This window comes from Oreochromis aureus, linkage group 14 (genome assembly GCF_013358895.1).
Source record: "Oreochromis aureus strain Israel breed Guangdong linkage group 14, ZZ_aureus, whole genome shotgun sequence".
Lineage (NCBI taxonomy): Eukaryota > Metazoa > Chordata > Actinopteri > Cichliformes > Cichlidae > Oreochromis > Oreochromis aureus.
Window position 1 is genome coordinate 8,309,212 of NC_052955.1, and position 20,930 is coordinate 8,330,141.

Here is a 20,930-nt window from a genome sequence, read left to right on the forward strand (position 1 = left end):
CCCTTGGGAACACCTTTCTTTGGATGTGGTATATTCACTGATACATGACGATCCACCAAAAGGAAGAGAAAAAAAAAATATAATATAAAGGTATTCGTTATGTAAGAAAGAAGCCGTTTATTTTCTTAACATTTCTGTGCATGATTTCACAGTCGCACTGTGATTTCTATATTTTGAAGTATACAAAATAAAAAGACCAGCATAGATCAACATACATTAATAACAAAACAACTAAATTGAAATTACATACTTTGCTTAAAGTACTTTGGTATGACGTCAAAGCATTTATATATCTGCTTACATATATATGAACTCTATCTAATACATTTTTGCCTCTTACCAGCCCATAACGTGGTAGCTTCAAACACTTCTGTGGATGTGTCAGGGACTCCTGATATGGAAGTGCACTCTTGACATTTCGACAAAGAAACATTTGCATTAAAAAAGAAAAAAAGCAAACAAATAAAAAAAATAATAAAGCAGGAGTCTTACGGACTTGGTACGACATGATGGATGTTTCCTGTGCTCTGGGAATACAGCATCAACTGCCATAGTCATTTCCATGTGCACAAACAGCTGCTTCCCATGACTCTCCAGTGTTTTTTTTTTTATTACTTATCAGCCAGTAGTAGGCGACAGAGGGACTTAAGAGCTGATATAAAGACATAAAACCTGAATAAAATAACTCTTAAGGAGGAGTATTTCTCAAACAGTTTCTCAGAAAAGCACTGAATAACTTATTCATATATTTGGTATTTTTCACGTAAACATTCACACCCTCTCACTTCCCTCCTTGGTCTGCCTCCTGAGGTGTCTCTTCCTGCCTTTCTTCTGCCTTAATGTCACCTTCTTTCTGCTCGGCAGGCTCTGAAGCCAGCTGTTCCTCCTTCGAAGCGTCAGAGCTTCTGTCTTGTTCTGCTTCATGCTCCATGTCTTCCCTGTTGTCGTGGTCGCTCTTTGTCATTTCAGCGTTTGCAGTTTCACAGTCCCCTTCCTTGTTTTCAGCTTCTGTAAGACTACATTCAGCTTCCTCTGATGGGCTGTCCAAAACCTGGTTCTTGACCCCATTTTCTTTTGGGCTGCACAGTTCACATGGGGACAGTCCACTCCCGAAGCCTTCCGCCTCCTCTCCAGCTGACCTCCTGTGCTGTCTCGTGGGCAGTCGCCTTTTAAATGACAGTCTTGCGCGGGTCTGTGTGGAAAAAAATAAGCAAAAGGATTAATTTTACATCTATAAGAGTGTGCAGGTTTTCAGTATTAAATGATGCCAGTAACTGTTTAGGTTTAATCAGCATATGCGTGACAGCACCAAACAAATGACACCCAGGGATTCTAACTAGGCTAAGGGGATTACATCTTCAATCCACCCAGCAGGAGCGCACATGTACTACAGGGGCATCTTGCTTGAGCTTATCCAAGGCCGGCCTGCTTAAACAGACGTTGCAGAACCCCCACTGAGAAGCACGTCAGTAGGGACGGGGGGCATGTACCTGGCTGTGGTATCACAGCTCATTCGGCAATTAGCGTGAGAAACACCGGGGGCTTCAATGTGACAGCAGCTCATGTTGGTCATTTAGTGACTAAAGTCACACAAAATTCACCACGAAACATATAAAGTTAAAGGTGTGATCTAGGGTGCATTTTGGCCTTCTGAAAGTTCAAAGTAACAAGATAAAAGTAGCCTAAATATAAGGAGGAAGCACAGCAACACTTGCTTGGTGCGCTTACCTTGTTGATGCTTGGCAATGGGGTCCCTTCAGGAGGGCTGTCGAAGCTGATGGGTTCCTCCTCTTCACTGGATTGATGCGAGGGTTGCAGGGTGGGAGTCAGAGGGCTCAGGCGGCTGCAGGGCATGGTGGGGGACAGCGGTGCCTGTGGCAGTTTCACCTCTGGAGTCTTTGGTGAAGGCAGCAGAGCAGTGGGTGACAGAGCGAGGTTGGCCTGAAGGACAGGAGGAAAGATCCTGAAGCCAAGATACTAAAATTCTTCCATACATTTTAAACTTCAGTAACTTATAAATGTACCAGAATAACAGTTTACTGGAACACAGAACTTGCTTTATAAGGAGATTAGGTGAAGCAGAAAATAAACTCGAGCATGTCTTTGAACATGTGTAAATAATATTTCCAGTCACAACGTGAGCATCGTTCTTTGAAAACTGAATTTAACTCATTACTTTACAGGCATACGCACTTGATATTGCTCTGCGTACAACTGCAACATTCCTGTTTTAAAACATCACTGCGAAAAATAAAAGTGCTACAAATAGCCGACAAATTAACCCCGCAAACTAATGTCCTACCTGCACCGGAGAGAAAAGAAAGAGGGAGAATCGGCAGCCCTTTTGTCCCATGGCTGCCCACCGTGTGAAATTGCAAACCAAAGGAACTCAAGTAGCAAGTTAGAGCCTCGCCAGAACCTCTGTAGTCCGTGATCCAATTAGCTCATTAATCTGTGCAGATTGCTGCATAAGGGACAAGCCTCTCCCCTTTTACCTCCCTGCATGTGAGCGGCTCAGGCACCAGTGAAAACAGAACAGCGGGTGGCAGTAATGCTTTAAAAAACAGACTCCTGAATACTCGCTGCAATAACCCATCATTAGTGAGCTTAGCAGCTTTTTCCCCTCCTTCACGAATGAACCATGTGTTGCACCAACCTGCAGTTTCTCAATGACGGCAGAGTTCTTCACCTTGACTTTAATAGGATTTGGTGGAACAGCAGATTTCTGCCAGAGAACACAGTTAATGAAAGACAGTGGATTCACAACTAATATTTGCTAAAAGCCAATATTTATCAAAAGTTAATATTTACTAAGAGCATTGGTTGATTATGCTTTAAAGCACTTTTTCTTATAAAGTAGCCCATTAGGGTATATGTCCTACCAAATGCTAAGAATTGTTATATACATTTAATCACATTTCAGTTTTGTTACTAACAAAATAAGAATTTTTATTGTTTTTTTGCTTATGTAACATTTCTGTTGTGCTTTTTATTGGACCATAACTCAATGATATATTTGCGTAGTTTGTTTGGCATGTTGTCATTTTACCAGGAGGAAAAACAACAGGCCTTTCCCAATGACTGAGGCAGAAGAAGAAAACCAAAAACACGAATAATAAAATACCACATTTATCAACATTACACTATCCACTATGTCGAAACTGTGAGGTTGCAATGAACATGCACAGTAAACAAATCCAAGTCTGTCTTCTGGGGACTTTCAAGAAGCCAAACGTAACACGCGGGTCAATGAACGAACGCGGTGACTCACATGTGACTCGTCGTTATCATCCGTTTGATTTCGCAACTTCAGGGAACACGGAGGTCGTCTTCGAGGCTACAAATTTAAAGGAAGAGAACGAGTAATGATTCACTAACTGCTTCCTTTAAGAATGCACATATATTTGAATAATGTTCTGCACGGACATACATGTTTATAGATTTTTGTTTTGTTATACGAGACAAATAAAATGCATTACCTCGTCATTTGAGTTGGGCATTGGAAGAATATGACCTTTGAACTTTCCGGCCAGCTCAGCCACTGACGGCTTGGATGGAGAATTCTTCTGAAAGGAAAAAAGGAAAAAAAAAAGGAAAAAAAAAAAAAATACTGGAGGAAAACTTAAATACACTGAAAACTTAAATACACTGAAAAAAATAATAATAAAAAAAAAAATTCCACAATCGTGACACAAGAACAGTGAATAATAAACAGAGAGATAGTATTCTCTCTCTCTCTCTCTCTCTCTCTCTCTCTCTCTCTCATCTCTCTCTCTCTCTATATATATATATAAAAAATAGATATTCTAATATAGATATATATACACACTATATCTAACATGAAAAAAATCAAAACCTTAAACATAATAGTGCATCAAGACTTGGTCATGGAAACCAAACTGTGGAACTGAAAGGCACTTTTAATTACACCCCCCTACTTGTCCAAGCTGAATGTTGTAACGAAGGGGTGTAACTTGCTGAACAAACACAGCTAAAACATGATCTATTTTAATCAACGTGGCATGTGCAGAAGGCAGAAGAACACAAATCATGTTCTAAGATAAAAAAAGAAGTTTTTCGCTTCCTTCTTCTTAACAAGACTCCATCAGCGTGCCGGTTTAGTCAGGTCCTTAGAGGATCTCATCTAGAAAGCACAGGAAGTGAGCCCCACTCTTTCGCTCGGTCTCTGCAGCTGTTCCACATCACGCTGCAGCCTGTGACAGGAGGGACCTGTCCTCTGCTTCAAACTGTTATCACTTCTTGGCTGCTTAACTTTCAGTCTCTCCCACTATTCCCAAGCTGATTGCTAAACATCCCTCCTCCGCACTTTGCTTTGATGGCCAGTAACTCACTCCACTCTACTGTGGCTTAAGTAATAAGTTTACTGACTGTGTCAGACCTAAATCTAAATTGAGAAAAAACAGCATCAGTACTACTTTTTTCCCAGGGTCTAGGTGCATGTTATACCAAGTATTGGGACCGTGCATTAGCTGAGCTATTTGTTTACATAAGTTGGCAGTCAAAGTTATGCCAGGACTGTGCAGATTCCAGTGCATGATGCAGCCTTTTAATGGTTTGCATTGTATTCACTGCTTGTGGGACCCCTCCTTTTCTCTTTGTGGCTTTCATATTCCATCTCATTACCATCATACTTTTATTGACCACTAAAAAGCTCGTGCCTCTCCTCACATCTGCCATTTCAGTCACATTTCCTGGGTGTGCACTCGCAGTTCACCCGCCTTGCACATTTTGAACTGTGGCCCATGAAAACATGGATCTCCCAGGCTTCATAGATAGACGCATTCCACATTTTAATCACACGCCTTATTTTCCTTTTTCCCCCCCTTGTTCTCAGCATGACCTCACCACCTTGCTCCCTCCACCCAAATACGTAATGGCACCAGCGAGCCCTGCAGTGCCTCTCGTAACATTTCTCTGCACTCTAATCCAAAGCCAGCCCTTTTCCTGAAATCTCTTTTGTCATTCACAATAAATAATAATTACAAGTGACCACCCACTCGTCATGCCATTATTTTGTAACCTTTAATTGTTTAACTCTTTCCTGTCCTTCAAAAACAAATGCCTCCTTGAGAACACAAAGTCACAACACGTGCAGGGGACAGGAAGTTGAACTCTTTGTTTTGTATATCTATGCTCTGATGTTTTAGGTGAAGAAAATCATGATTGCAGATGGAAAATTGAAACCGCTTATACACAGGAAAAATACTACAAATTATTAAAATATGGAGAAGCAAGTAAAAGTAAAATTGATATATGTAAATGTCAAGAGGGTCTAGGAGTGTTAGTTACTTAACATCTGCACAGCTTCATAAGAACTAATTGGAGGTGCATTTTTATTCCTTCATCCTTCTTTTATGTAAGCCCTTATCTTTAATGAGCTTCTTCATGTGGAACGAAAATAAATGTCATGCTCCATAAAAACTCCCGACTTTAATGACACTCACTACGCATTTATATAAGATGATAAATGCAATTCTGTTCACGCATAATGTAAAAATATCCAAGGCATGTATTATCAACACATCAGCAGTTACTTTAAAACTAGAGTCTTGCATATTTTGAGGTAACACCCAAAACCATGCGACATACTGTCTGTGGACGTAAAAACAGTGGTTTTATTATCATCAGCTTTGAGTTTCACAACATTTTACAGATACAAAGTCAGCACTCTGATGAAAAATGAAGTGCAACTTAACAACGCCAGTGACAAAAATCTTTTTCCTCTCAGCTCATGAGCACATATGGCTTCATCAACTGTGTCACCAAGATGACAAAAGGCTCCTGGTGGGTTATCACTACTACACATGCTTAACTTTGGTGGGACCCCCAGCTCAGTGGATGAGTGGGAAACTATGTTTCACTGCAGGAGAGAGCAGGCCAGACTATTTCTGGGGCTCTAGGCCTGGGAAAAAGCACCAGAGCTGTGCAGGCTTCCTGGATCACAGCTCTGCTCTGTAACCCCTCGGCTCCTAAGAGAGCATGTCCCTGGACATGCTAAACCACATCTGAAACATACCATAATCTAGCATACAGGGCAATTGAACATGTCTAAACAAGGAAATGAAAGGAAAAGCCTTCTAAAAACATGTGACACACACACACACACACACACACACAAAACCAGGCCCAGCTTAAATCTAAGAAAGCTTCCTGGAAATGGCTCATTTAGGCTCGCTTTTGCACAAATTAAAAGTTGTTAAAAGCATTCTTACCATTTCATAGCTGTATTTTGATGCTTTCAATAAGACTGGCGTTTAATGGATCAGAGGTAAGGTGTATTGTCTTTCGTAAATGACTGACCGCAAAAATATAAGCAGACATATGCACTTTTGCATTTTCACATATGCACTATAGCCCCCACCCCAGCAAATATCTCCACACTGAACAACCACCAGCTTGGCGGTCTTTTTCACATTTAGTCGAGTTTGTAAAACAATTTCAAATTGAAAGGTGTGAAGGAAAGCCACGAGTTCTCCTTTGATTAAATGCACTTCTCAACATTGTCTAGATGTCTTTAGAATAGAATAATTCTTTAATTGTCCCACAAGGGGAAATTTGGTTGTAACAGCAGCCAGAAAGACACATATACAAACAAACAGTACACAGGACACAGAACAGAAACATACACAATTTTTTCTTACATATTTACATCAAGGACAATGGTTACTATAAACAGATTACTATACAGTTATTAAATTAAATAAAATTAACTACAGATAAGAGGCAAACCCAGGTTGTAGTGCGAATCGGTTGATTAACTTATTGCAGTTACAGCGCAGATGTAAACATCTATGATTGTTGAGAGCAGTTTTGATTGTACAGTCTGACAGCTGCAGGGAGGAAGGTCCTTCATGCATCTAGGATGCAGCAGTCTGTCACTGAAGGAGCTCTGCAGTTCAGCAACATTTGTCTTTGTTTACCTTTCTATCCAAAAAACAGTTTCATTAAATAAAGGTTTCATTTTTTTCTTGTATCAAGTAGAGAAAATAAATGTGAATCAAATGTTATCGGTCGAGTGGACAGTGAGAACATCGGGAACGATAGCCGCTGAGTAGACAAAGTACTGCTCACACCACAGCTTTATAAAAAGAGTATATCTATGACAGTGTAACGTATTTACCATGTAACAAATTAAATAGATTTTAGATGCGGATAAACATCATGGCTGCTTTAATACTTCCAGAGAACATCATGAAATTAGCTGTTAATCAAATGTTTGTTTAAAAAAACAAACAAAAACAAAACAAAACTGTATTATACCTGGAAACAAAATCCGTCCATTGAGTTCTGTTATTGTAGGATATTTACCTTATAATATAATGTGCCTTGAGGTTGCTGTTGTTGTGATCTGGCGCTATATCAATAAAACTGAGTCTTTGTGGTCATATGGTGACCTGTTTTGACCTGAGATGTAACGTCACCATTTTAGTCATGTTTGCTGGGACATTACTTAATGGATACGCATGTGAGCAGTGTCAATTTCGCTGATTCATTCTTTTAGTCACAGTTTTTTGTCAACAACCTTTTTTTTTTCCTGACGATAACTAAATAAAAACTAATGCACAAAAACTATGATAAAATGTATTCACACTTGCGTAGACGTATAAAAACAAGATGAAAATGTTCTGGACAGACAAAATCCAATCAAAGTTAATCAAGTTGTGTAGAAAGGCGGGACGAGTTTGGAAGTGACCCAATCAGAAGTAATCTCCTTGTGCCGTAAGGTTAGACATGAATTTGATCTGCCGCCGACAAACGGAGCGGGAGGAGGCGAGCTCCCATGCTCCCCGTTTCTCGTGACGCATGGACACATTTCACATTTGATGTTAAGGAAAATAAGACGCTTTGTAACTTTTGTAACACTTTCTGTTTTAGCCAGTCTACAATAATTTTATGATATTTAGTCAAATAAAACTAGAGTAAACTAAGAAAAGAATTTAGATACTAAATTATGACTAAAACTAAATCAAAATTTGCTGCCAAGTTAACACTGCCCGTGAGAACGCAAATATTTGATGCAGTCACATCAAATACTATAAATCCTCATTTATCTGAGTGTGTGATGTTGGGGCGCCCTGACATACAAAGAGCACGGCAAACAGTCAAACACTCACTTCTGCTGGGTGGTCACAGGGTTGGGGTCAAATACAAATGCATCTGAAGAGATTTAGGAAAAGTGTGGATAGTATCTACTAGAGTAATCAATAAATAAATCAAGTGAGAAAATTAGAAAAAGTAAAATTTTACTATCTAACAGTGGGACCAAAACTGGAGACTCTTGTTTGCCATAAGGAAGATGTTTCTACGGTTACTTATGAGGTTTAATAGTGTATTTAAATACCTGAGAAATTAAGGTGCTACATTTTCTTTAAAATCAATATACTGCTCTACAAAAGATATTTTGAAATTGCTGAGAAAATGCTCTACGAATTCCATATATGCTCTGTGGGCTGTGCTTAGAGACACAAAGGTTATTGCTAACCAGTGCCTTCATTTTTAGGCAGTGGATGGAGACACGAGGTTTACTGTATGACTAGCAGGAGAACAGAGAGACCATAGATCACACAAAACCAGTTATTGTCCGTTCCTGTGATTCCCATTTCCAGAGGCAGGAGAGAAGAAGAAGCACATGATGTTAGTGTGCGGAAATCTTAAACATATCTGCTTGTGCAGTTGTCTCAGAGCAAAAAGCCATGTACATAAAGGAGCTGATAAAGGTGCTGTCTGGCGCAGGATCTTTTAACTCTCAATCCTAATAATGTCTAACTGGTGAGCCTCAGGGTGTGGATCGGTAAAAGTGAAGATAAATACAGCACACAGCTGTTCAGCAAGACTTTGTTCAATAAGTTCACCAAGCCTAATGGCTTCAGTTTGAGTCTGCAGACTTTGTTTTCACAAGTCAGCGTGTTCTGCCAGGGGGAAAACCACCACAGTTAGCAGCTCCCTTCTGCCTACACTTGTTAAGTGGTGAGAGAACAGACAGGCACTTTCTTACTTGCTGCATTTCCAGGAAAACATGATGTGTTTTTGGACCAGACCTCATCTGAATATCTCAGTTTTCCACTGCCCATTACTGGCACCATCGTTGTGTGTTTTCACTTACGTGTGCTAGTGTTATAAAAGGTCCTGAATCAGAGGGATGAGGTAAATGGACAAACTCATTCACTTGTTGCTGCAGCCTCCGGGGAAATGGGAGGTGCTGCAGACACAGCCTAACACTGTCGACTGAGGAGACAAATATTAAATAAGCATCCAGAGAAAAGGAAAACAAATCCAAATGACCCGAGAACAGAAAGCTGCAGATAAAGTTATTTTTCCCAAGAATACCCCACAAGGCCAGAACACATTTTTCTCAAATGTGATAAATGCACCAACAATATCAATATCCCAAGTGACTTTAACTGTGATTTGATTAAGAAACTGTTAATGTGGGAATGCACGGTTTAACAAGAATCTGAGAAACAAAAGCTACCAGAATATGTGAACAGCTCATAGTAGAGATTACATCTCCCAAACATTTGAACTTATTCAGGAAAACTTTAGTGACTCTCACAGGGCTCTGGTATTCTCATTCACTCTGATCCAAACAGCACAATGAGAAACCATCAGCATAGTGAATCAGATGGTTGACATTGTGGACTAAAGAACACCGACAGTCACGGGATGACATCATTCAGTGAAGTCACTGTAATTACATGGTACCTTCAGTGTGCCAGAGGATCTGGGATCTGTTCAGGCATAGCGGCATAGTGATCATATTCTGGCAGTTTGGCAATAGCCTGAATAGTGTAGTGATGGGAGTAAAGGGATTTGAAGTGGCACCTAAGTATGAAACTGGATGAAGACACAGTGACATTATAGATGCAGCTTGTGAATAAAACATTAATTTTTTCCCTGATTTCTTTCTGTTGGGAATTCAACCTATCCTCCCACTTTTCCACTACTCTACCACTTCCTCTTCCCAACATTTTCTAAACTCCATTCCTGGCACCACTATATTCTGCTAATGAGAGTTGAACTGCATGTGTTTCTAGATCATTTCAAGCAAACTTAAGGCTTTCAGACCTGAGATTGTGCAACACACCACTACCCAGTACAGCAGGATGTCATTTGTGTTTCAACTGAAAGCCTTACAGTTTGACTTTACCCTACTACCACAACCACCACAAACACATAGACCTGAGCAGTATCTACATGTCACCTGTCTTCTACACTTACTAAGGATAGTTTCAAATCTTATTTAGTGAATTTATAAATATTATGTGGACAGGTTAGCCCAACATCAGCCTTCTACAACATTTAAATTGAATCATAATTTCCTGCCAGTAGAAAGTCTCTTCTCTCTAAAAAGAACATGGTGGCACAGTTTGGGTTTGTTCAGTTGAACTGAACAAACCACAAGACTTTTGATGATTTGGTCTTGTTTTGCAGCCAGATAACCTCTTGCTGTCATTGAGTCGTGCAGCAGCTCCTATGTACACCACAGTATTCTTGAGTCACATGTGAGGCTATATGTCACACAGCTAAAGCTTGACCGAATCTGGGTCATACAAAAGAACGATCATTTCAAATTTCCCAGCAAGTCTGAAACGAAATGGCCAAACATCAGACTAACTGAAACACTCTGGTGTGATGTTAAGAGAGCTGTGCATAAACGAATGCCCGCAAACCTCAAAGAACTACAGAACATTGTAAAGAAAAGTGGGCCGAAATTCCTCCACAGCGATGCGAGAGACTGATAAAGTCATACAGAAAACAATTTCTTTGAATTTTTGCCTCAACAGGAAAAAGATATGGAGTCGTTGGGCCTACATAGATTTTTACAAGACTGCATAAAGTGCTATGAAAACTCTTTCTCACATGAGTGTACATGCCCAAACCCACAGGATGCACGTGTCTTCCAAGCTACAACAACCTAAAAATCTCAATACTTTTTCATAGTTCTGGAACACAAAGTACATTAAATAATAAAGCAAGAATGATGAAGTCATAAATATTCAACATCTTAAAGAGGTTGCAAGATCTTCCTTTTTGAGAAAAATGCAAATGTTGATGTGGGAAAAATGGCAACTGCAAAGTATGTGCATCTTGCAGCATTTATTGGGTTTGCACTACTTTCTGCCAAAAAAGGAAATCAAGAGCATGGCTAGATGCCAAATTTAGAAGAGGGTGGTTGAAGAGGTGCAGGCAGCATGGGTTAACTGTTCTGCAGGGAGATTTGTAAAAAACGTATAAACTCATGATGATAGTGTTTTTGTAGTTTCCACTTCCTCTGTTTGGCTCACTGTTCTCAAAATCCTTCTGCACGTACCTCGCATTTTTCAGACTTTGTGCTGAAAAGTCAGCATGTTTGAGAAGCTGCAGATGTCTAAGACAGCACAAGCAGCCTCCCTGGCCTTTACAAACTTAAATGGCTTTGACTGCAATAACTTGTATCCTGTCAGCTCTGTCAAGATGAAGATCTCAAGAACTTGCCTGCAATAACCAAGCTGGGGCAGAAGTTGTGTAGCCAGCATTCAAATGACAATGATTTCTTCATGGTGTACATGCATGCGTTCATGGCATAATTTTTAAGGGCAAACAACATGCGTGTTTTGCTTCTACATATCAGTGTCCTCTGCGTTATCTCCTCTGTAGTTCCCACCCCACACACAGTATCTCTCTGCCTCACGCATCGCTTTGAACTGAAGCTCAAAGAGCTCTGACGCAGTCTCGTCCTGATAGCAGAACCTTTTAGTCTGACGGTCTGTGTGGGCTGCAAATAACAACATTGTTTAGGAAAAGATCAACAAAAGTGTTGCAGTAAAACGCAGCAAAAGCATTTAGAGGATTATGAGGCTTAATGAATCATTTGATCGGTCATAAAGGTGCAAATAGCCTCCTATGACTGGAGGTGCCATAATGAGAGTCAACGTGGAGAAGTAACTTCAAGCAGCAAAGCAGAGAGTAGACATGTGCAACACAAGGAGACATAAAATGCCTTACTTTGAATTAAACTTGGGCAATTTCACATCTGATGGGAACAATTAAACTGCTTCAGCCAGCTGCAGAATCAAGCCCATTTGTCAACCAAACACATTGTGTGCATCCCTCAGGCGTGAGAAATATTATAAATGCATTTACCCATATTTGGACTTTCTCCCCTCCAACTCCATTGTTTAGATCATCTCATCTTTTATTGTTGCAGTTCACTTCTTGCTGAATGAACCGCCACCAACTCCTAGTGTGATTATTGTCATACTAAGAAGGAGGACGATTATTGTCTGCAGACAATAATCATTGTCTCCCTCTCCAGACAATAATCATTGCACTCATTCATACAGTGCATCTGCATCTTCATCTGGGAACATGCTCTGCAAACATTATCAGAGAATCTAAGCATTTTTAAGGAGTGCCAAAAATGGTTCGCAAGGAGTGTAAGTTACTTTTTGTAATGAGCGTAGTCCAACTCTCATGTCAACAAAAGTTAAGTTAGCCAAAAGAAAAAAAGAAAAAAAAAACGTGTTTATTTTTACGCTGTTAATGTTATCCCCAGGGAAACTGCATGCATTGTGCAACAATCAAGAAAAACTGCAAAGAGCACTGAGATTCTGCATGAAATCATTTTGTGATTACATCCTTTTGGAAGTCAACGTGTTTGTATAACAAAAATAAAGTTAAAATAAGTAAAATAAGTAATAAGTAGTAAGCCTATAGAGAGCATCCGTTAACTACAAGATGCTGGCTGTTTGTCCAAATATCACTTATCTAACTCATTCCAACGACGCTCAAAACTGTTTTGGAAACTTAAGTGAATTTTATTAACTGTAAAAGTTACAAAACATTGAACAGACACCCCACTGTGTGTGCTTTAAACGGAGATACAGCCATAACGACTCCATGACTCAGAGGACAGGCCACAGTATCTTCCACTTTCCTTCATCTTAGTGTTTTGCATTCCACTGAGTTTCACGGTCAGTTAGGTGTCTGTTTTATGTTTGCTACAGAGTGGACCATTCATTTGGTGTACTGAAACATGGCACATTAGCACTGGTTAGTTTGGAAATTTTCCTTCCACAATCTTTCCAATCAATAAGAATTTAAAAAACTGTCCAAATCACACATATATGTTTTTATTTTGCCACACTGTGTCTAACATTTACGCAAATGAGTGTAGCGTATGTTTAGTGAGATAGTACCTCATTTGCATTTTTAAATGAGAAAGTAATTAACTTGGGAAGTTTCACTGTGATATCTTGGAGATGAACTGCTTTCAGATAAAAAGCGAGGGTATATTACTACAGGCATGAGTAAATTTATTTTTTGCCAACCATTTTTGAGCTGAAATGTCCACTTCAGCAGCACATGTCCCAGTTTTATTCCTACCTATCCACTGAAGTATTTTTCCAACACATTCACATGCCTATAATAAAAGCTTGCCAGCAACAACCTTTGTTACCTTTGTTTGCAAATTAGCATGAACTTAGATAAATAATGCCAGACGCTCCTGTTAAAAAGGAGTTTTTCCTTCTCCCAGTCGCCAAGTGCTTGCTCTTAGGCAGTCGTCTAATTGTTGGGGTTTGCTCTGTATTGTTGTACCATTTTTACCTTGCAGTATTAAGCACCTTGAGGCGACTGTTTTTGTGCCACAAAAATTAAAGCCACAGGTGCGTAAATGAAAGTAAAAAAGTCACCAAGTTTAATGGTGATTGCGAATATACATGTTTATTTATTTTCTTTTTTTACTCTTTTCTGTAGTTTTAGTATACAACCTTTGACAATGGACTACATGTACCAGTGACTGCAGCGCTGCAAGTACCTTTTAAAAGACATGTTGTTGTAATACAAAAGTGGAAAAACTAACTCATTAGCAAATGTCTAACTAATACAGACTGAGTTTCTGTGTTACTGGACTCTTTACTATGGATTACATAATAAATGTGCATGCCATATGGTTGGCAAAGCGATCTCAAATACTCAGTCCTCCAGCTGTGGGGATGTTTTTCCATAAGAGGAAAACCACCACACATGCATATACAGTACTAATTTTCAGGTGTTTGTGCACATACACACAAACACAAACACACACTTGGAGTTCCTAGAAGGGAAACACAAAGTTTAAGAACTTCCATGTGTTAATCTTCTCCTTAGGCTGGCTTGAAGGTGGTGACGTAAATCAACATTTGTGACCGTGACCCATTCTTTGCCTATGCTAGAACCACACATTGGCCACCAATAGCGTGTGACATCCAAAACTAAGCTAAAGACACTTGGATGACAAATTTCACTTCACTAATTGTGGTAATTGCAGAAAGACCGAACGAGCTTGGTCATCAATAGATCCATGAAACTGCTGACAGGCAATTGCCGAATATCCGGGTCTGTATGCTCCCAAATCAAGTCACACGTTTTTGGGGTTTTTTAGAGGGTCATATAGAAAATTCATCAAATGCACATCAAAGCTTTGCTTCAAGATTAAAGTTCAGTTTTTTGATTATTTTTTTAACAGTTTAATTTCACTGGAAGCATTTAAAATAATAAATACTTTTTTGTTAAACACTCTTATCTTTCAAGATTTGGAGGAAGTCCCTGCTACACAAAAAGATGAATAAACTCTTAAGTCCAAGGTGAACAAGTCGAAAGCAATTCTGAAGAATGTGAGAACTGTTTTGTTCTCGGTCTTCTCCTGTAGTGGGAGAAAAGGGGTGTTTTCCTATTTTCCACATGAGATTAAATACTTAAGAATGATGTCTGAGGGAACAGCTTATTTTGCAGGGAGGAGGCCGAGAATCTGTGAGCAAACAGTGCAGGGGAAGACTCGAACAGACTTCCTATACCATAAAGAAGAGCTCATGTTCTTTTTTTAGGTTCAGCACAAGTGAGTAAAGGAAAGTTTGGGATCTGAGAAGTGGCAGGAGCCCTAAAAAGTACTCACAGAAGACTTAAAATGAATGAAATAGCAGTTTAAACTGTAAATTTGTCATCGCGCCAAAACAGCATCTGGTGAAAGATGTTCTACGAGTTCCGTTTCCTTCCTCTACAATGTTTTTGTGTTGTGAAATTGTAACCACAAACCTGTTATTGAAGCATATCAGCCTGAGGCTCAAATACACAGAGCCAAATAGGTTAAAATTGGTGTGTCTTTAGGCGCATCTATGCTTCAAAAACACACACACAAAAATAAAAAAAATCCAAAAAGTGAGTCTGAGTTTAAAATCACATCACGCAGCTATCACGTGCTGATTGCTATCACAAACCACGTAAACTATATGATCATCATAGTAAAGACACAGGACACGCACATAATGAACCATGGGTCAAACGTTTTTTAAAACATTGCGCAAACAAGTCCCAGTTCCCCCAGAAATATCCCAGTAATAACACTGAGCACAAATAAACTCCTATGATGCAATGCCTTAATTTCAACCACACAGTGTCTACACACAACCACATTAAATGTTAAAAACATCTGGCTTCAGAGCACGGGCTGCATAACGACTGCGCTCGGAGCCATATATATAGTTTCTACCTCCATCCTGTTGAATGTGGCACAGACCGTCCCCTCCTGCGTACTTCTCTCCTTTTCGGCCTCTTGGAGCAAACTGCTGGTTGTGAGGAAGGTGAGAAGCGTAGCTCGTAGACAGAAACTGTGTTTATATCTGGAGCCAAATCAGCCTCATGGAGGTGGGAGGAGCGGGCAACTTTTACGCGCATTTGGCTCCTTCAAAGCCGTCAAGTCAGTCGGATTGAAAATGCCACTTTTCCCAGAGCCTTTCAAAATAAAACGCACTTTGCCTTCACTCAAAATGACTTTGGTCTTGCAGGTTTGGCAGCTGCTATCACAAATGAAGAAGAAATCCCAAAAGAAATTTTGCTATGGACATACTAATAGATGTTTTATTCAAAGAAATGAATTTACCATTTAATTCCACAAGGCTGCTGTTTGTAGGGCGACAGCTTTAATCTTGTGGGACAATCATTTGCCTTTGCCACATGGTAGCTAAGAGTTGCTGTGACAATGTCGTCAAGTGAGCAAAACTTTACGTTTCAATCCTTCACGTCACAGCAGCAGCAGATTATCTACCAAATAAATAAAGGACAACTTATCTATTTACTCTTTTAGATCATAAGTATAGTTTTTCTTGAAAAAATAGAGTCCATGCAATATTTTATTGGCACGAATTACCCATTTGAAGCTTTTATTTTGAAGACAACGTTGTCGCGGATGTGGTGTTGTTTTTCTTTATTTTGATGTGACTAAGCTGCGCTGGTAATCAGGTGGGTGGTATGTATTTTTGCTGTGCATAAGAAACGTGTTTGGGTAGAGTTCAGCTCCTTGCTGTAGGTGGTTCTCCCACAGTATCCTGACAATGTCTCATTATCTACATGCACTTTTGCACATTGCTACTTAATGGTTGCTTCATTTGGTGGAAACATCCTGGAGGGTCTCTAAAAGTTAACCTGACAACTAATTAGAACAATGTGACAAACTTGAAAACAAATTTTAATATCTTTAATTAAAAGGCTTGTGTTTGGGGGTCATTTCTAGCTTTAAATGTGGAAATTTGAAATTCGTGCAACGTTTGCATATCTTATGTTTTCTTGACATTGTGAAGAATTAGCATTTCTTTTTTTTTATAATGTAAGTCACAGATACTCACAGCTGGTAACTTACACTACCATCAGCTCATTTTTAGTCTGTTGGCTCATTTGGAGTCTTGTAAAATATCTAGAAGTAACTCTGCTATCCTGTCTGTGGCCTGAAGGACGACAGGTCAGTCACTCAAAGGGTTCACACTGTTGAACTGTAAATGCCTTATGGGAATTTTGCGCTTTTTTTGGCCATACAAAATTCAATACATGATATGAAACTCACAGTCATTCTGGCTCATTCTGTTTTTGTGAAATGTGATGGATAGATGGTTTTAGAGTTTAGATGCATCGTTATGTTCAGCTGTCAAATAGCCAAATCCAGTTTGACGAGTTGTAGAATTGTTAGAATTAAAGAATCTAAAGCGCAAGTGTCCAAACTATTTGAAATAAAGTGGGTCAGACTAGTAAACCATATGTATTTTTTAAAAACACCCTCCAAATTTCCCTGTCTTTCTTTTTAAGGGTAAAGAATTATGTATCTTATAACCTCCGCACACTGTCAGTGAGAAGAGGTCATAATATATACCTGCACCTGTCATTGATTCAGCTGTGCAGAGCTTTCTAAATTAAGTGTACAGACGTAAAGAAGAATGGCACAATTGAAAAATAAGTGAAGGTTTATTTAAGGTTATTATTTTTTTGTATTTTTAAAACCATGTACTGTTAAACAAAATGCATGAAAATGTTTCTCATATTTATGCATTGCGTATAAGCCCTGTGACACTATAGCCTGCACAAAACTCGTCCCACAAGCCTGTAACATCATTTATCTTATCTTAATTAATTATGGTATTGTTTATATTTACAAAAAGAGCAATAAGCACACTATCCTCCGCCAAGGCAGCTCACTCTTTAGGCAGTATCTACTTTTAAGGGAACAGTCTTACATTCATTGTGCTTTCGTTCACACTTTTGGCTTTTGTTATTTGCATTGTTGAATTGTTGTAGAGATGGTACATGTGCAGCCTTCATTTCATTGTTATTATAACTGGTTACTTTAGTGTAGATAACAAAGTCACAATAAAATATGTGGTATTTAGAACTGGCAATTTCCTATATGCCTGTGTATTGTCAATACAAACAATGGCATAAAATAGCTCTATATAGCATTACTATCACTTTGACCTTCAGATCAGTATTTTGGCCTTTAAGATCAAAGGTCAAGTGTGACACGATATTTTAAATAGTACTTTTCTTTATTTTAAATATAACCCCTTTGTAAAATCATGTTGCCTATGCGCTATTTACCAATCTAAACAAGGATATTAAGAGATCATAAAGAGCACATACAAATATCAGCGATCACTTTTTGACCACTCAAATCCTCAGCATATCCCTTTTCCTTCCCCTCCTTATGATGCGTTCATAGTCCAGATATAGTGCAAGTTGCAATCACGGTATTGAAACATCTAACTCCAGAAGAGGAGCGTCTGTACTTATTTAGACATTACACCTTTTTTAAGTAATTTCAAATGCAACTTTTCAAACAGCTGAAATATCAGCTAGAGAGGAAGTTGAGAAATTATTTTCAAAGATAAATAATGCTTAGTAAAGGACTCTTGCATGTAATGTTCTGAGTCAATTTCGAATTTTTAAATCAGATGCTGAATCTGATGTATTGCAGAAATTGTTTGCAATATGTCTTGTAAAACAAGAAATTCAGAGGTTGCATGAAAATGCTGTGCAGTTTAGTTTGGTTAGTTTGCTATATTGTGATTGAGTTTAAAGTACTGCATTATGTTTGACCAGTTACATCTAGTGTAATATTATTAGGTTACATCAAGGGTGGCAGGAGACATCTCTTTATATTTAAGGGGATGATGCTGATTAGATTCACCCACTTAATTCTACTTTTTATATGAGCTTTTTAGTAGTCTAGGGGTTGGAAATAACTGATATATTGGCCTATATTTTTTTAATTTAATTAGCAAAAGCCACAAATGTCAGAGTGGCAGCACAGGTCACTTGATCACAGCGTGTACACAAAAATCTACTGGAGCTCGCGAAGCAAACTGGGATGTGACTTTTTCCTAAATAATTATTTTCCTAAGGCTGCACGGCTCCATCTGATCTTAAGGTTATCACACCGGCTAAATCCCACATTAACCCCTGCACCCCAGGAACATCAGTGCAGTTTGTTAAAGTAAATTATATTATTTTGCTGAGCCGTAAAGTGGGCTGAATTAGATTTTCCGGCATATTTGACACCCCTGCTCTAAAGTCTCTCAGTTGACCAAATGTTGAATACTTTTCAGACACTTAAATAGACATCAAGTAGATATAAATAGGCCTCTAAATTGCAGGAAACTACCCTAATTTGTAGAAAGAATGAGAGTATTGACTCTTCTGTATGGAACATGGCTCATTACACAGTGGTGGCTGTTTACAAAAGGCTTCAGAAGATGAGGTGATTAGTAAATTAAGGTTCGTTATCACTGCCATTAAAGCGCCGTGGGAGTGCTTGGTGGTGTGTAAAAGGGAAAGACGTATTTGTGTTTGTTGTGTTACTGTCACCCAGCTGTGACAACAAGAGCACGAGGGTAGCACTGCCACCCGTCTGGCTCGTCATGGCAGCAAAACATGATTGTGAATGGTTGAATTACCCGAGCCATTTCAGGCTTTTATGTTCACACAAGATAAAATGACTAAAACCCCCAAATACTGTTGGTCACCAAATTCCCCCGGCTCTCCATTATAGCAGCTTTCAGAGAGAACATTTTTTGGGTACAGATGATTGACCTCACAGCCAGCTTGGGGTGGCAAAAGCTTTCTCTTGGGGAGGTGCATGGAGAAAAAGAGATGGCATTAGAGAGCAGTCTACCTAGGAATGAAGCCAGAAGGAAAGATAATGAGCCCCTGCAGGCTTTGTGGAAAGACTAGTCCTGCAGACCCTGCTCCTAAATAATCTCCATTTTTGCACAGCTTTCCTGTAGCCACATGCAAAGGTCAGTAGGCATAGGGAGCCAAACAGGAAGTGAATGCATTGCTGATAATTTGTGGAAATGAGGTAAAAAGGGAAGCTGATAAAGATTTCTTACAGGGAGAAGGTGGAAACCAGGAGCCCTTAACTCAAACAACATTGTTTATGTAGTTTAAAGCAATCTAAATCTCAGGAAATTGCTGTAAATTGCATATAGCTTTCACACGCTGTCTGTCTGAAGAGCAGTATATTCTGGCTCCCCCTTCTGGTAGAAACTACCTTAAATGATGTCTGTCGCTAGTATCATGAAATTGCAAATTACAAATGAGGCAGATTCCCCTTACAGCAAGCAACAGCCGAGTTTTACCTTTCCTGCTTTTTTTTCTCCTCTGAGTTTTCATCGGGGGCTGCTCTGGTTTCCTCTGGCAGTCCAAAGATATAGATGATAGCTTAATTTGTCATTCTAAATTGAAAATAGATGTTTAAAATATACTTTGAGTGTTCTGTTAAAGTACCTTTTACCATTTGAGACAGAAAAATGCATTTAGTCTTGACTGCTGTAATTTGTTATTACCAGGATGTCCTAAAAACTCCCTGAAACGCCATCAGCTGATCCAAAATGCTACAGCAAGAGTACTGACAGGGACTAGAAAGAGAGAGCATATTTCTCCTATATTGGCTCCCTGTTAAGTCCAGAATCAATTTTAAAATCCTGCTCCTCCTCACATACAAGGTCTTGAGTAATCAGGCCCCATCTTATCTTAATGACCTTATAGTACCAGATCACCCCATTAGAGCACTTTGCTCTCAGGCTGCGGGCTTATTTGTGGTTTCTAGGTTATTTAAAGGTAGAAGGGGAAGCAGAGCCTTCAGCTTTCAGGTCCGTCTTCTGTTGCACCAGCTTCCAGTTTAAATTTGGGATACAGATACCCTCTCTACTTTTAAGATTAGGCTTAAAACTTTCCGTTTTGATAAAGCATATCGTAAGGACTGGATCAGGTGACCCTGAATCCTCCCTTAGTTACGCAGTATTAGGTCTAGGCTGCAGGGGGATTCCCATGATCCATTGAGTGTTTCCTCTTCAGTCATTTATGTGTGTTTATACACCTCTCTGCATTCAATTATTAGTTATTATTCATCTCTGGCTCTCTTCCACAGCATGCCTTTGTCCTGTCTTCCTGTCCTGCCGCCCTTCCTGAACCTATTTCTGCTGCAGGCTTCTGCAGTTTTTCCTTTCCACTGTCGCCAAGGCGCTTGCTTATAGGGAGTGATATGATTGTTAGGGTTTTCTTTGTATTATTCTAGGGTCTTTACCTTATGAAGCACCTTGAGGCAACTGCTGTGATTTGGTGCTATA

The 20,930-nt window shown here is 39.3% G+C and overlaps 1 protein-coding gene across 2 annotated transcripts; it reads right to left on the reverse strand.

Moving 5' to 3' along the window:
• Positions 1-93: 93 nt before the first annotated feature.
• On the reverse strand, positions 94-15,682 carry zgc:153184 (uncharacterized protein LOC751652 homolog). 2 transcript variants are annotated; one of them, XM_039622667.1, is made up of 6 exons: positions 15,530-15,682; positions 3,480-3,566; positions 3,272-3,337; positions 2,657-2,725; positions 1,729-1,941; positions 94-1,192 (listed from the first exon to the last, which is right to left on the reverse strand). In XM_039622667.1, the coding sequence occupies exons 1-6, from the start codon at positions 15,533-15,535 to the stop codon at positions 782-784; spliced, it is 852 nt and encodes a 283-aa protein (XP_039478601.1). In that variant the 5' UTR covers positions 15,536-15,682; the 3' UTR covers positions 94-781. The 2 variants fall into 2 exon arrangements, with proteins under 2 accessions (XP_039478601.1, XP_039478602.1); XM_039622668.1 differs by having other exon boundaries at positions 3,480-3,563; positions 15,530-15,676.
• Positions 15,683-20,930: the final 5,248 nt, after the last annotated feature.

Bases quoted from the DNA above. Each gene is read 5' to 3' on its own strand.
- zgc:153184 (XM_039622667.1), bottom strand. The intron at 3,338-3,479 runs GTAATGCATTTT...TTAAATTTGTAG, and splicing joins TGCCCAACTCAAATGACGAG to CCTCGAAGACGACCTCCGTG. The intron at 2,726-3,271 runs GTGAGTCACCGC...GTTCTCTGGCAG, and splicing joins ATGATAACGACGAGTCACAT to AAATCTGCTGTTCCACCAAA.